A 13,478-nucleotide genomic window follows, 5' to 3' on the forward strand; every position below is an offset into this window, starting at 1 on the left:
CGGAGCGCCCTAACTCCCCCAGGAGCGCCGTGTAGACGGAGCTGCAGCTGGGCAAGGGGGAGGAAAGTGCGCGCGTGTGTGCGAGAGTGTGGGGGGCGACGGTCTCGAATCCGGGCGGAGGAGAGGGCAGGGGAGTCGGGGCGCGGTCCCTCGGCGTCCCCGCCGCTCGCCGAGGTTTTCCTGCGGCGGCGCCCGCTCCCCGGCGCCCCTCACCATGGACTTGCGCCGAGTTGGGACGCGCCTCGGCAGCAGAGCGCGGGTGACTGCCCGGCCCTGGGGGTGCGCGGGCGCGCGCGCCGGGATGGCGAGGTAGGATGGCCGCTCAGCGCGACCCCTGCCGCCCCAACCCAGCGGCCGCCGGGCGGTGCAGCTGACTCGCCGGAGCGCACAGGGGTGTGGGCGGAGGCGGCCCCGCCGCGCCCGCGCCTTCGGGAGTCGCTTTGCCTCTTCCACCCACTCGCACCTGCCACCGCGCGGATACCATGTCGAAGGCGGCCGGAGGCACAGCGGCGACGGCGGCGGCGGAAAGTTGTCCCCCAGCCTCTGCGGGCCCGTCCGCCGCCGCCGCCGTGGAGGACCTGTCCAAAGTGTCGGACGAGGAGCTGCTGCAGTGGAGCAAGGAGGAGCTGATCCGCAGCCTGCGGCGCGCCGAGGCCGAGAAAGTGAGCGCGATGCTGGACCACAGCAACCTCATCCGCGAGGTGAACCGTCGCCTGCAGCTGCACCTCGGCGAGATCCGCGGGCTCAAGGTGAGCGCGGGGCCGGGCAGGGAGCGGGGCGCCCCGGGGAGGTGGGTCCAGACAAACTTTCCCTCCCTCCGTCAACAGGTGATCCTCCCCATTCTCCTGGTCAGCACCCCCTGCTCCCCATCCCCAGCCCTTTGGAAACTTTTCCAAACTTTGGAAGCGATTGGTCTCCCCTTCCCTATATAGGGCGAGCCAGTGTCGAGCTCTCACTTGACCTCTGTGGCAGGCGTGGGCGCCGAGGGAGGATGCTGAAAAGTAGGGAGGGAGGTGATGGGCATGCAGAACCTTTATTTTCCTAGGAAGCCTGGAAAATCAGTGGTTTGGGGAGCCGGGTCACAGTAGGCAAGGGAAAAGGTGAGCGAGGGAGCGAGTCCAGGGCATCTTTGTCCTTGGGAGTCAGCGGTACGGATGCTCAGGAACCACGACTTCTCCAGCAGATGAGGAAAGGGCGCCAATGCTGGGGAGGACTGGCGGGGTGCCTGGGGAAAAGTCGCAGGCTCCACCTTCGGAGCTGGCGTGTGTCATCCAGTGCAGAGGAGCTTAAGCTCTGTCTTCTCATTTTCTACCTGCTCCGGTGCTTTCCTTCCTCTCAGTTTAGATGGCGTCATCCAGGGTCCTGTCCCCCATCCCCCCCCCCCGGCTTTGATTATAATTTCATCTAGCATTGAAGGGGACAAGGGGATTTGAAAGGTACCACCCCAAGTGTCAGCCAATGTTTTCTTTTTGAAGTAGCCTTCCCTCTTTGCTATTAGAAAAAAAAAAAAAAGAAAATAAAAAAGCAAGAAAAGAACACCAAAACCCCACCAACTTCTTTTCTCCTTGGAGAGCTCTGAGTGTGACAGCAGTGTGCTGGCCAGCCTGGCTGCGGGAGACCCTTGGCCGGGATCCACCCTGCCAGGGAGCACCGCAAACTTCCTCTCCTCGATGCTTGCACTGGTGCCTCCTGGTATTCCTTCCTCTCATTGTTCAGCTTTTGTTTATAGGAAGCCTGACACAAACGAAAACACTACAGGGACGTCAGGGAGAAAATTCCTGCAGGCACATGCTGTTCTTGTCCCCTTTCCACTCCCACCCCACTTCTCGGGCAGTAGACACTTTCCTAATTACCTCAGGGCTCCAGCTCTGGGATTCTGGGGCCAAAAGGAGTGCAGGGGGCCGATCCCAGATGCTTACCTGGGTGCTGGGCCCGGTGCAGGTGAAGATGGCCTTCTTCCTGGGCCCCAAGTCACTGTCCTATATCCCTAGAGTGGGTGCAGTTAGGAAAATCCCACAGTCAGAAAAAGCCCAAGGCTTACACTCTCCTTCGGTTTAATTCATTACTAATGGAGTATTTATTAAGCACCAGACCACACTCTTGGGGGATTAGATGCAGGCTAGCTAGCATAGTGGGAATATCATCTCAGAGGTGGGTGTGCATCCAGAATCCTCATCTGCCAGGACGGTGAGCTTGAGTAGTTAATTTATCAGAACCTCGTTTTATTCATCAATAAAATGCAAGTGATAATAACCATCTCCTAGGGGGTTGTGACAATACGTTATGATGATGTAGGGGAAGTTTTACTGGACTTGACTACAAAAATGGTAGATGCTGTCATCAGGAAAGGGCATGTAAATGTGTAGCCGTGCATCTCCAGGGTTGGGTTTCTTAGGCAAAGCTGGACAAAGGTATAGTTCATAACTTTCCAATTTAATCTTATTCCATGGTTTGAACTATAATGTAACTTGGAAGAGTTTTTAATTAAGTAATTAATCAACTAATTTCCTAAAGATTTGAATAGTATGGGGCATTGACATAATAACTCAGAAATACTTGTAGGTTCTTTTGGGTTGTATGGATTGCCTGTGTGTGTGTGTGTGTGTGTGTGTGTGTGTGTGTGTGTGTGTGTTGGGGGGTGTGCTATGTGTGAGTGGTGGGGGATCCTGGTTTTCATTCTAGTAGCCTCATTTAGAAAAATACCTATTAAGCCAGTTAAAGGCAGTTTCATCCCACCCTCCTGGTGGTCTAGATTCATGACCCGGCTTAAAAAGGCTTTCCTGTCCATCTCCTTATCAAGTTCAGAGAGATGGGGCTGGTTACTTTCTGAACATCCCTGACACCCTAGTGATCCATTAATGTGGTTGCCTGAGTAAATGATATGTGCACTCATTTATTTCAGCTTAACTAGAAGGAAGGATTTTTGGTTTTGTTTTTGGCTCTGATGGTTTGGGATTCTCAGTTGAGGACTGTAAATTTAGGGTAATTAAGGCCACAACACTTCTTTTTTTTTTATGCTCCTATCTGTGATCCGCTTTTGCAATTGCATCTAAATATTTTCAAGGCTACTAGATGATACTGCAGCTATAGAGATAGGGAGATGCGAGCACTCATTCTTTTCCTTTGAGGGACATGGGACTGGGTCCAACCAAGCACTGGCTGACTTGTTTGTGTTTAAACATTTAAGAGGCAGAGCGGGATGGGGCAGCGGAAGGATGAAGGATTTGGAGTCTGACATCTTGGGCACCTGTTAACTTCTCCAAACCTCAGTTTTCTCATCTGCTAAATGGGGATGTTAACTCCACAAAAGGTTTGTCAAGGATTAAATGATACATAGATGAGGTTAAATAGCTTTCTTAAGGTCACATAGATATAAAATGTTTAAAATAGGCTGGCTTTCTTTTCTTTGGGCGAGTTGACATTATGTAGTTAGAGCATGTGATCCTGAAAGGGGTGAAGAAAGGAGATTTTGGTTCTGATGTTATAAGGAATTGGATTCTGAGAACCATATCTATGCACTGCTGTGCACATACCAACACTCAGCTTGCTCTGACTTGGGGTTTCAGGGGACAGGGGGCAGATCTGGGGGCACTGAATCTGTAGATTTGTTGTCTGCATCACATAAATGTTCCTCTTTGCTCCCCAACGTACCAATCCCCCTCCCTGTAATGAAGAAAAATAACAGATTAGAACAATTCTTTCACCAAAGATATAATAGTTGAGAGTCTTATGTTTGAAACTTTGAGTGCTATGCCGTAAGGTGGGTTTAATCTTTTAAAAGTCCACTTTAGACAGATGGATAACATCTTGTGGCCAGTGGCAATGTTAAAAGGACACTTCGTGTTTTGAAAAAGAAAGCCCAGATCTTAATGTGGCAGATTTGAAGAAGCTGGCTTATAAGATTATTATCGAATTGGTTGCTTAGCTATTCCACAGAAGGAAAAGGAAATAGCTCAAAATTGTATTCCCAAGACTATTATTTACTCTTGGAAGAAGGAGTGCTGATAAAGAAAATGAAATGGGCCAATACCCCTTCTACCCCAACTGGAATTCTGGGCAGTATATGCCGTACTCCATTTGGAAAGGCATTAACTCCATGAAGCTCGTGGTAACATAGGTCCTGTTTATTTCCCAGTTCTGGAGACATCAGGAATAGTTGTGTGTAGTCAAAAGGAAGTATTTGCAGTTAGAAGTTCATTTGGAAATGGAAAAGAACATGGCTTGAACTTCCTATGAAATGCCAGGATTCAACTAAATGTAGAATAATTTTTGAAGCTTAGAAAGATTAATTTTTTTAGTGTTCTTTTCTCTGAATATCCACAGCTTCTGATTTCCCTTAAAGCATCAGTGTCAACAGATCATTTATTCCCTTAAAACCATAGACTCCAACCTCTCAGGGGCTTACTGAAACAAGAATAAGAAATCCTTCCTCAGTAGCTGGGGCTATATCCTGTTTTGGCCACTGACCTAGGGCTTTAAAAGGTTGGTCAGTCCATAAACATATATTGTTTCCTGTACGCAAGGCACCATGCCAGGCACGTCAACTACACACACACAAAAGACTTTGGAATGGACTCTGTCCCCCCAGAAGCTAAGACATCTACATTTGAAGAAAAAAATGATGATGCCCAGTAAGTTCTCCAGCTAGTGTCTTACAGGCAGTAAGCAGTGGGTGGGAAAGTTACTTCGTTCATTCATGTATGCCTGTTGCTGCTGCAAGCAGTGGCTGTTCTAGTGCGAGGGGAGACTTGTCAGAGGAATCTCTTCTCTTAGTCAAGTTCATATGTGGAGAAGTTAGATATAATCAGGGTTCATAATTAGCTGATGTAGGTGGAGCTAAAGGTGGAAAGGTGAGAGGAAGCCTTCCCGGCTTGGCCAAAGGGTTTATTCGTTTTCCTGGTGAAGGGGAAGTGCTGGGCTGCCGCAGGAGAGACATAACATTAAGGGGGTGATTTTGAAGAGCAGTCTGGCCAAGGAGAGCTTGGATCCGGTGGGCGTGGAAAGCTCGAGGATGGGGCGGACCAAGGCAGGGAGGCCAGGTGGAGGTGCTTGGAAACGGCCAGGCCTGAGGTCAGAAAGTGGCAGTGAGAAGCGAAAGAAGAGACGGGCATCAGAAACATGGAGACAGAGTAGTCAGGATGCCAAGAGTTAGAATCAGAGTTGGAACCATGCTGCACAAGATCCTCTTATTCCTCAGGCTTTGAAAATGACTCCCATCTTAGACCTCGAGACTGTTAGGAGGTGCAGGGTGTGGTTGTTTTATAGTTTATTTTCTCACAAGTAGCAGGCGAGCTGTTGGAGCGAATCTGAGTTTAGGGGGATTGAGTGTCCACTATGAGTGCCTCTAGTTCTGGGTTGGATGACCAAGTCACAAGACCAGGGGTCTTCCGGCTTTGTAAAGCAGGGGAGATCTTAGGTAGCAGCCCCGTAACTGCCCCCGGTCCATCGCCACCAAACCAATAAGTGTAATAAGTGCCACAGAGGTGAAATCGAGGAGGTGATGTACAAGGTGACCTCCTTTAGATGGGGGGTTGTGGTCAGGGACGGCTTCTTTGGGGAAGTGACTTATGAAGTGAGACCTTTAGGCTGTACAGAAGGTTAGGGGAGTACATTCCAAGTGAAAGAGGGGAAGGGCTTGTTCCTTGGGCCCTGAAACCGGGCCATTGTTGGTGTGGTTCAGTGCATGATGTGGGGGTGGGGGTAGGTCTCACCCCCTCCGCTGCTGCCATGTGTGCAAGCTGCCATTGTCTCCCTCTACCTGGACCAGCCTGGTGCCCTCCTCGTGATCTCTCCTGGCTTTTACCTTATCTTGTTTCCCTTTCTTCTATCCACCGCCCGCCTCCATCAGTCTGTTTTCCATACTGAACTATGGTGGTTCTTTACAAAATGAACCCTATCCTCACTCCTATCCTCAGGGCTCCAACAATCCAAAGTCCTCGTGGCTGCCAAGGCCCAGCATTACCCAGCCACAACACTCACCCCCTTGGGCCTCATCTCTCCCACCTCCTCTCCCAGCTCTGCCCCCTCGCTCCCTGTGCTTTAGGCACACTAGCCTCACTGTGACGTCAGCCACATGTGTCTCAGGGCAAATACTTGCCCTTCTCTCTGCCTGGGATCATTTTCCCTCAAACATTTGCTCCATCATTTCACCCAGGTCTTTGCTCAAATGTTCTCCTTTGTCGGTGAGGTGCCTCCTCTTAAAGGATAGTATCCTTTAGCCTAGTTTAGTTTTCTGCCCAGCACTTACCACGACATGGTATTGTGCTCTATACTGGCCTTTTGCCAGTCTTTCCCACCAGAATGAAATCTGACATTTGACATCCACCATAGGATGTCAAAGTCTTTGCTGCGGCCGGCCACTGATACGTCCCTAGCACCTGGACTGATACCTGGCACATAATAGATGCTTACTAGACACTTGTGACTGAATGAGTGGACCACCATTTTTTTTTTTTTTAATTTTTTTTTTTTCAACGTTTATTTATTTTTGGGACAGAGAGAGACAGAGCATGAACGGGGGAGGGGCAGAGAGAGAGGGAGACACAGAATCGGAAACAGGCTCCAGGCTCTGAGCCATCAGCCCAGAGCCTGACGCGGGGCTCGAACTCATGGACCGCGAGAGCTTGACCTGGCTGAAGTCGGACGCTTAACCGACTGCGCCACCCAGGCGCCCCTTTTTTTTTTTTTTTAATTTTTTTTTTCAACGTTTATTTATTTTTGGGACAGAGAGAGACAGAGCATGAACGGGGGAGGGGCGAGTGGACCACCATTTTTGCAGGAGAAATAGACCAGGGTAAGAGGATTGGGGGTCTTGGGAGACTTGGATTTTGCACTTTATCCTAAGGGCAGTGAGGTGCTTTTAAGCATGTTATGTATGGGAGTGACAAGATGAGCGAAATGTCAGAGGTAAGGTCCAAAAGACCCATTTAGCTCAGAAGTGAAAGGTGAGGGAGAAGGAGAAGCTGGCATGACCACAGGTTCTTAAAAAGGGCAGCAGGATGGGTGGAGGTGGCATTTACTAAGAGGTGCAATTTGGGGAGGAGAGCTTGGCTATGACACAAGAGCTTGGTGTTGCTTGTGTTTCATGTGGAATGCCTGGGAGACATGCAGTGGGTACAGGAAGTAGGGCTTGGGGGTGCAGGGTGGAAATGCCACTAGAGGGCAATTGTGCTGGTCCCCTGAGGGAATGGGGCCATTCCTCCCATGTCAAGGGCTGAACACCAGGCAGTGCATATTTGTGCTGATGGAAGGCCTGTTGCCTCAGAGCTTTTAAGCATTTCACCGGTCACAGCAGCCATTTTCTTCCTTGACGGCAGTACACGGGGTCCTTGCTTTTTACTAGTTTCTTGTTAATTAACTGACTGCTCCCTAAATACTGACGGGATGGCCTTGGGCAAGTGAAGCTTAGTGAGGGCCAGTCGCCCCCTCTGTAAAAGAACCATAATAATCATTATCGCCCCAAGTGTTTGGTGACAATTTGATGACAGGATGCAAGTAAACATTGGGCAGGGGGCATAACCCATGCCCGTTATTGTTATTTTTATGCAAGGCTACGGGTCATCAGCTTCCTCTCCTTTTCTCACCTCCTCCCCTAACATCACAGAGAATCCGCCAATTCCAGCCTCCCTCCCAGCAGGTCTGAGCCTGATGATGCCTCAGATGTGCACCTCCCTTGAATGGTTGTGTCTCTCTCTTCAGGATATCAACCAGAAGCTCCAGGAGGACAACCAGGAGCTGAGAGACCTCTGCTGTTTCCTGGACGATGACCGGCAGAAAGGCAAAAGGGTGTCCCGGGAGTGGCAGAGACTGGGCCGCTACACGGCTGGGGTGATGCACAAGGAAGTGGCCTTATACCTGCAGAAGCTGAAGGAGCTGGAGGTGAAGCAGGAGGAGGTGGTGAAGGAGAACATGGAGCTCAAAGAGCTCTGCGTGCTGCTGGACGAGGAAAAGGGCGCGGGCTGCGCGGGCAGCCGCTGCTCCATCGACAGCCAGGCCAGCCTGTGCCAGCTCACCGCCTCCACGGCGCCCTACGTGCGGGATGTGGGCGACGGCAGCAGCACCTCCAGCACCGGCAGCACCGACAGCCCCGACCACCACAAGCAGCACGCGAGCAGCGGCAGCCCAGAGCACCTGCAGAAGCCCCGGGGCGAGGGCAGCCCAGAGCACTCCAAGCACAGGAGCACCAGCCCCGAGCATCTCCAGAAACCCAGAGCCTCCGGCACCGCGGATCACCCAAAAGCACTCAAAGGACCCAGCCCCGAGCACCACAAACCCTTGTGCAAGGGCAGCCCCGAACAGCAAAGGCACCCACACCCCGGGAGCAGCCCCGAGACGCTGCCCAAGCATGTGCTGAGCGGGAGCCCGGAACACTTTCAGAAGCACAGGCCTGGGAGCAGCCCTGAACATGCCAGGCACAGTGGAGGGAGCCCCGAGCATCTTCAGAAACACGCCCTCGGTGGGAGCCTGGAGCATCTACCCAGACCCAGGGGCACCAGTCCTGAGCACCTCAAACAGCATTATGGGGGGAGCCCTGATCACAAACATGTGGGCGGAGGCAGCGGCGGAGGCAGCAGGGAGGGCACCCTCCGAAGGCAGGCGCAGGAGGACGTGTCACCCCATCACCGGAGTGTCTACAGTGGCATGAACGGTGGGTCAGTACGTGCCGGGGAGCTGCCTTGGCTGGGACAGCTCAGTAGAGAGTTATGAACCGTGAAGGGCTTTCCAGCCACATTAGGAAGTGCAGGCGCTGGACGGGGATGGGCTGGGGAGAGGAGTCTCGCTGTCTTTCTTCCCTTCCATTTGTTGTAGTTTGTACAGTTATCAGTCAAATAAGCCTGGAGAAGAACAGAGGATGAGGCGTTAGGGGAAGGAGAGGAATAATAATTCCATGGGACCCTGAGTGGTCAGGAGGAGATGTGTGCCTATTGAAGATAAACAGAGAACCAAGCTAAGGTTCTTCCGTCTTGAACTTGAATGTTTTTCTAGTTGTGTGCGGTTTCCTACTGGGGTTCTCATCCAGCCGCTGACCCAGCGTGGTTTTGAATCCAGTTAACAGCTTATGTGCATAAATAAATGAGTATTTATTATGAAAAACAATAACATTGAAAAAGAAATACGGTGTCCCCAAACAGGCTTGGGGCCATGTTTTCTGAATGCCTATAGATCTTACTTTACCTGGAGAATTTTTTTCCTGTTGGTTGCATGAGAAACACATCAAATGATTTCCCTCTATGCTCTAAAATCTCCCACCCCCACCAGACTCCCCTAAACGTACTTTGAATAGCATGCTCTTTTACACTGTGAGGTGGCCTCCCCAATTTTTTAAACGTTCCTCTTTAAAAGGTACTGATGTATTTAGACTCTCCTTTGGTTTTCAAAGTGTAACATCCACTGCATTTGCAGAGGTGGCTCTAAACCTGACCCTAAACCTTTTTGGAAGAGGTTTCATTTTCTGCATCTTGGTTCTAGAATCACTTTGAATTCCAGAGAGGAAAAAAAAAATCATTTCTGAAAACAAACACACAAACAAATAAAACCAAAATGCCCTCCCAATCCTTTTATGTTACTTATGGTTGAGTTAGAACTAAAATGTTTGGTTTTATAAACTGTGGGGTTTTTTTCATCCAAAATACCTGAGGTTTTTTGCTTTATTTGAAAGCTGCTACAGAGTCTCCGTGCAGTGAGCTCTGAGCAGTGGTGGACGTGGCCAATGCTAGCAGTGACATGAAGGGGTAAATTTTCAATACTGTACCTGGGGATTTACCTGTTGGATCCCATTTTATCCTAATCCTTTTCTCCTAGTGCTGAAAATTGAGTCCTGAAGCTTGGCTTCTAATGCATCCAGTGTTCTTTTAAGTGCAAATGGAATGGAAAGCGTGGGGAAGAAGAAATGCTGCTGCTTTCTGGGTTGGGTTGTAAGGTGGAAGCTGGGAGAAGCCACCTCTGGGTGCTGAGGCCTCCTGGCTGGCTGGCCAGGGCTCTTATTCTGTAAGTTGCGCCTTCCCCTGGCTCTTTCCAGGACCGACCCAGATGCTGCCCTGATTGCTGTGGGCAGCCTTGGCTGTGCACTTCTCACAAGAGATGAAAGTCATTTAAAAAGATATCTTAGTTGTGTTACCGTGGTGAGGTGAGCCATTGGCCAGGAAGCTTGTCTTCAGGGAGTAATGGGTTAATGGGAAGGTCAAGTTAATGGCTTTTCCATTTCTCAATTACTTTTTAATGAGCATGAGAAGTAAACATGTGCACTATTAGGGAAACTCTGTATCTTGACCCTCCCCCTCCCCCCCAAAATTACTTGGGGGCAGGTAGTTCACTTAGGAAACAATTCTTTTCTTTCCCAGTGTGCTCTTTTAAATAAAGAACTCCTCTAGTTTAATGAAGGCACGATTTAACTCACAAGAAGAGGTTTCAGGTGCAATTTTTAAGCAATGCCTTGCATAAAGTAAGGTATATTTTTAGATGTGGATGACATCACACCATGGTTTATTATTGCCCGGATTCAGATAAACTTCATGGTCCAGCAAATGATTTTTAATATTTAACCATTTTATTTAGTTAAAAATTTGATGTGACATAGATGCAGTATTTAGAGTAACACTGTATTTAATTCTTATGTTTACTTCAGGTTTTCTCATTCTTATGTAAGTTATCTTCTGACAATTGATATCCTTACCAAAGTATATTTGTAGTGCATTTGCATTGCATTTTTATTTCAATAATTAGTTGGAAAATAAGTGGCACATTGAGATGTTTATGGATCATCAGCCTATAAACTTGGGCATTGGTAGCTTGAATTTATCCTGCTGTTACAAATTAATTTTTGATACGGATGGTAAGACATGACTTTTCATATTCTTAATCCCTGCACACTTTGGTTGAATCATTGGCATAGAAACAAGTAGGAACCATTCACAAGGTAAATCCTAAATTGCAGATCTGCTGAGTCATTTATAGAGTCATTCTGTTTGGAGTTGGTGTGAGATAATGAGTGTTTTGGGTGAGCATTTGTGATGAGGTTCTGGGGTGGTGGGGAGTTCCCCAGCCAAGGGCCAAGAAAGAATTCTTGAAGACATCTTTGGTGCAAAAAGGGGATTTTAGTAAAGCACAGGGACAGGACCCGTGGGCAAGAAAGAGCTGCATTGGAGCTGTGAAGAGTGACTGGTTATTATACTATGGAGTTGGAGATGGAAAGGCAAATGGAAAATTTCCAAAGAGATATTCGTATGCTAAAGAAGACTCAAGGATACTGGAGGCCTAGCTATTGTCAAGCTAAGGTTGTTTTTCCCTCTAGCAAAACATTAACATTAAGACAGTAGGGAGTTCCTGGAGCAATGTTCTACTCTATATTTGCCTCAAGTATTTGCTGCAGGTTATAAAGAAATATAATTTTACCTGCCATTTCCTTCTTGCCTTTGTTCCCCAAATCACTATGGAAAGGTGATGTGGGGGCTCCTGGAAACTGAGTCTACAGGTTTCTGGAGATTAGGCTATTGATAAGATTGCCTTTTTTCTTGTAATTTACTGAGATATTTGTAAACTGATGGAGACCCATGTCCTGCCTGACTGTGATCTTTATCAGTTAACCATTTGTTTTCTTTCCTTTCCTTTGTTCTTGGGCAGCCAGGACTGCCTGAGGAATATCACACATATCCCACCTGGGGGAGGGATGTGCTAACTTGCACTCTGCCTTCAGCCTGCATTATGCTCCTTTATCACTTGCATGTTTTTGAAGAAAAAGTAGTAGGTGAAAGCAGGTGGGAAGTGTGTCTTCATTATGGCAGAATGAAACCGAAATGAAACATAATGCAGAATATTGTCCTACTTGTAACCTTCCCTCCAAAAGACACACATACACATGCTAATGGAACATCAGTGAAAACAATTACTGTACTGTTTTATTTAACAGTGCTTTGGACATCTTTACATCTTATGACAAACTCAGTGAACCCAGTAGTTGATGAACTTGGTATCCAAGAGGTTCCTTTGGTTAAGACAATTAATTTAAATTCCAACTGGATACAAAAATGAATTTTGGGGATTTTTCCTCTCTTAAAAATATCCAAGACTATATAGCCGTGTTTAAATTAGATGATGGAAAAACAACAAAAGCAAAGACAAAACAAAAAAATACCTCATGAATGCATGAGGTGAATGCATTTTTTAGAAGTTCTTTATTCAACTGTTTCCTTTCAATTTGCAGAGAATTCCATGCACAAAGAGGAAGTAGATTAAACATGATTACATGTAGACATTAAGGCATTTGTCTATTCATTTTGGTTATTTGCTGTGTACCAGATTTGTAATTAAAGTAATTGTAGAGCCACTTTTATCTAGACCTGTACACACATGGATAGCCTTCTTGCGAATGGGGGCATTCACTTCCCTGATCCCATTGAAATCCAAGGTTGGGTCAAACTTTCTTAGGTGAAAATGTTCCCTTCCACAATGAAACTAAGTGGTTTTGTTTCCAGTTATCAGCTGGCAGATCTTTGCTTTTGAATAGGTAGCTTCTTGGCCTAAGTCATGGTTGTTGTGGATGATTCAGGGTCCTTCCAGCAATAGCTGTTTGTTGTTGACTTTCCAGGCAAAGATGATTCTGATGCTCAGAAGCCCATACAAGTAGTTCACCTCTTGGGCATTATGAATCCAGCTGAAAAAGTAATAAAGGTAGTTTTATTTTAATTCTAGGGGCACGTATTGCTGGTTATCACCAACTGAGAAGGAATGAAGAATCGGTCCTCTGTTGTTTACTGTCTTCTAAAAAAATTGCATAATTATCCTGGTAGGTCTTGTTTACTTTGTGGTCTTAGGGCACATTTCAGTGAACAGTACTCATGCTCTCCTTCAACAACAGCCTGGTCAATGAGAGCACCCCCAAGGAAACTGTTCATTTGTGTTGGGCAGGGTCCATTTAGAACTACCCTCAGCCTTGCTGGATGGAGAGTCAGGGTTGTGGTCTCCCTCCTGAAACCTTCTTAAGGGCATCCTAACTTCTTTTGTGAGGATATCTCTAGAGAGAGAGAGCAGACTATTTCTCCCTGTTTCTCCACCAGTTCTTTCTCTAGAGCAGGGCTTCTCAACAGCGATACCATTCACATTGGGACTCCGGATCATTCCTTGTTGCAGTGGGCTGTCTTCTGTATTTCAGGAGGTTTAGCAGCCTTCTGGGCTCTACCCACAAGCATCCCCCTGTCATGACAGTCAAAGAAGTCTCTAGACCCCAGGGGATAGGGAGTCAGTCAAATTGCCCCTGATTCAAAACCACTCCTTCAGAGAAAGCAGCGTTTTCAATCTAGCCGCAGATTACAATCACTGTGGTAGCTTTGCAAAATTACCAGTGCATGGGCCCCACTTCCACATGCATATTGAATTGGTCTGCCCTGTGTCTGGGTACATTGCAAGAAGAGCTTCTCAGGTGATTCTAATGAGTAGACCAGGTGAAAACCATTGCCCTGGGCGAGTGTGTGTTGTATAAGAGG

General features: G+C 47.9%; 1 protein-coding gene across 2 annotated transcripts in view; it reads left to right on the plus strand.

Annotated features, from left to right (window-relative positions):
• The first annotated feature begins 482 nt into the window (after positions 1 to 482).
• The window catches only part of CCDC85A (coiled-coil domain containing 85A), a 200,239-nt gene continuing 187,243 nt past the window's right edge, over positions 483 to 13,478 (plus strand). For both annotated transcript variants that reach the window (XM_047069832.1, XM_047069833.1), the window contains exons 1-2: positions 483 to 749; positions 7,699 to 8,647. In XM_047069832.1, coding sequence (XP_046925788.1) covers positions 483 to 749; positions 7,699 to 8,647 — 1,216 coding nt within the window. The remainder of the gene's footprint in view (positions 750 to 7,698; positions 8,648 to 13,478) is intronic.

Source organism: Lynx rufus, unplaced genomic scaffold (genome assembly GCF_022079265.1).
Source record: "Lynx rufus isolate CCGP_SWC_20201006 ecotype Redwood Valley unplaced genomic scaffold, mLynRuf1.p SCAF_8, whole genome shotgun sequence".
Classification (NCBI taxonomy): domain Eukaryota; kingdom Metazoa; phylum Chordata; class Mammalia; order Carnivora; family Felidae; genus Lynx; species Lynx rufus.